General features: G+C 45.1%; 1 protein-coding gene across 1 annotated transcript; it reads left to right on the top strand.

The window, feature by feature from the left end:
- Nucleotides 1–1,003: 1,003 nt before the first annotated feature.
- On the top strand, nt 1,004–1,942 carry LOC107530399 (N-acetyllactosaminide beta-1,6-N-acetylglucosaminyl-transferase-like). Its single transcript, XM_016204165.2, has one exon. It carries the CDS (start codon nt 1,004–1,006, stop codon nt 1,940–1,942), a length of 939 nt encoding a protein of 312 aa, XP_016059651.2.
- The last annotated feature ends 518 nt before the right edge of the window (nt 1,943–2,460 follow it).

Genomic DNA, 2,460 nt, shown 5'->3' with positions numbered 1-2,460 from the left:
GTTAAGGAAACGCCTTCGAAAGGGTTCATAAATCTGAATCTAAGGACCTTCTCTCCTTAATTCTGGATGGTCCCAAACTGAGATGGCTCCTCTCTCCTACCTCTACAGGCATCAGGCCGCTCCCCCTGTGTGCTGCCTGGGCTAGGGTGAAATACACTTGGCATTCAGCATTATCTTCTACACAATTTTTGGATGATGATGGGCTGTTAATTTTTTTTTTTTTTAATTGCCTTTATTCATCGGAGTTCCCCGTCACTTTGTGGAGTAATTAGGTGGTGAGGTAAGCTTGTAAAAGGCCTTATCTAACAGCAGAGAAAATTAAGTCCTGGAAACAATTTGACTGAACAGCCAGTCATATGCCTCACTTTACAGCATGCCCAGCCAACATGGAGATGGAGGTGCGTGTGGAAAAAGACAGGGTTAAGCGTTTTATTTTTAAGCACTAAATATTTATTGACAGAATATCTCTCCAGGCGGTGTTCACATGCTCGGAACTGACGCCTTTCACTTGGCAGTGCTGTTTAAGCAAACAAGCTCAGTCAGTTGAGCACAATGATTAACAGGGAGCTGGGGAGCTGACACAGTGGACAACCTTTGGCCAAGAGGAGAGGCTGGGTTTGAAGTCTTGGAGCAATGACATGCAGAATGGTCACCTCACCTTTTAATGATTTTATTGTGGAGATAGGTGGAAGCATTGGAACCGCAACCTCCCTGAGGCAACTTGTTTTTGTGTAGTAACAGGTTGCAGATTAGTGGGAGACTGAGCAAAGCAAATCCAAAGGAATTACTTCAGAAATGTGTCAAAGAAAGGTGGAGATGCAGCACAGCGGCCAATGGAAGCAGGAAAAAGGACAGGAGTGGTCGATTGGAAGGGCGTGAAACAGCCGATCAGAACTGCATGTACGGAAAGGATGGTTCTGGATTCCGGAGAAAAATGTAAGTTGAATAGATCTCCCCTCTGATCAGAGCTCGAGATATTTTACCCCCTTTCTGGCTTTGGAGAATGGGCTCTTGGAAGCACTGTCTTTTCAGCGTGTCCCTCATCACGGCCCTGAGTTTCGTCTTTGTTTACAACAACAAGTTATGGGAGAAGAAACGCTTCCTGAGGGCGTCTCTTTCCAATGCTTCGCTCTTAGCAGAAACCTGTCATCAGGTTTTTAAGGGCAAGGTTTTTTACTTAACGGAGAATGCCCTGAAAACTACCTTCAGCGAATCTGCCTGTTATGAATATGTGGCTCAGAGTCACTATATAACAGAAACACTCTCTGAGGAAGAGGCTGCGTTCCCTTTGGCTTACACAATGACCATCCACAAAGACTTTGGCACTTTTGAGAGACTCTTCAGGGCCATTTACATGCCCCAAAACGTCTACTGCGTTCACGTGGATGAAAAGGCAAGTGTTGAATTTAAAGATGCGGTGGGGCAGCTACTGAGCTGCTTCCCCAATGCCTTTCTGGCCTCCAACATGGGGCCTGTTGTCTACGGTGGGATTTCCAGGCTCCAGGCCGACCTGAACTGCCTGAGAGACCTGGTGGCCTCGGAGGTCCCCTGGAAGTACGCCATCAACACCTGTGGGCAAGATTTCCCCCTGAAAACCAACAAGGAAATAGTTCAGTATCTGAAAGGATTTAAAGGGAAAAACATTACCCCTGGGGTGCTGCCCCCAGCTCATGCCATTGGCAGGACTAAATACGTCCACCAAGAAATATTACGCACACAAAATTCCTACGTGCTTAAAACAACAAAATTGAAGACTTCGCCTCCTCACAACATGACCATTTACTTTGGCACTGCCTATGTGGCCCTCACGAGGGAATTCGCTAACTTCGCCCTCCAAGACCAGCATGCACTTGACCTACTGTCCTGGTCCAAGGACACCTACAGTCCAGATGAACATTTCTGGGTGACACTCAATAGGATTCCTGGTAAGCGTGCGTCTTAACTTTTGTTTTTATGAATACACGTTGCATGGTCAATATTGAATGAAGTGCTTACAATATAGTGAAAAATTAATATTTCAAAGGTCTTTACCGTTTCATATGTTAACTTAGAAGTTTTTTGTAGCTGCTCTGCTCACAGAGCAGGTTGATATAACTCACCTCCACTTTCCAGATGAGGAAAAGAGGCATAGTGATTTAGAGGGCAGTGGTGAGCTCTGCTGTCTGGCTTGATCTTGCTGATATCCCAGGCTCCTTTCTGGGCCCAGAGACCCACTTCAAATACGGGCTGCAGCCTTGAAACAGGGCAGGGGACTGAGGGAACACTGGCTGTGCAAATAAGATTAAACTCAGGTCTCCTTTAAGTGTAATGCACTTATAATCAGGAATAGGTATTATAAATTAAATTTGAAGGACAATTTGAACATTTTAATCATATTTTTGCCCCTGTTGAAGCTCCTATGGCTAAATTCATATCCTTTCAAAACAGAGCAGGGTACAACTTTAAATTTTCCATATGCAA

This window comes from Miniopterus natalensis, chromosome 9, assembly GCF_054644295.1.
Source record: "Miniopterus natalensis isolate mMinNat1 chromosome 9, mMinNat1.hap1, whole genome shotgun sequence".
NCBI lineage: Eukaryota > Metazoa > Chordata > Mammalia > Chiroptera > Miniopteridae > Miniopterus > Miniopterus natalensis.
Note: the sequence above shows the minus strand (reverse complement) of the source record. Positions and strands in the feature narration are given on the sequence as shown.

Bases quoted from the DNA above. Each gene is read 5' to 3' on its own strand.
- LOC107530399 (XM_016204165.2), top strand. From the start codon at position 1,004: ATGGGCTCTTGGAAGCACTGTCTTTTCAGCGTGTCCCTCATCACGGCC.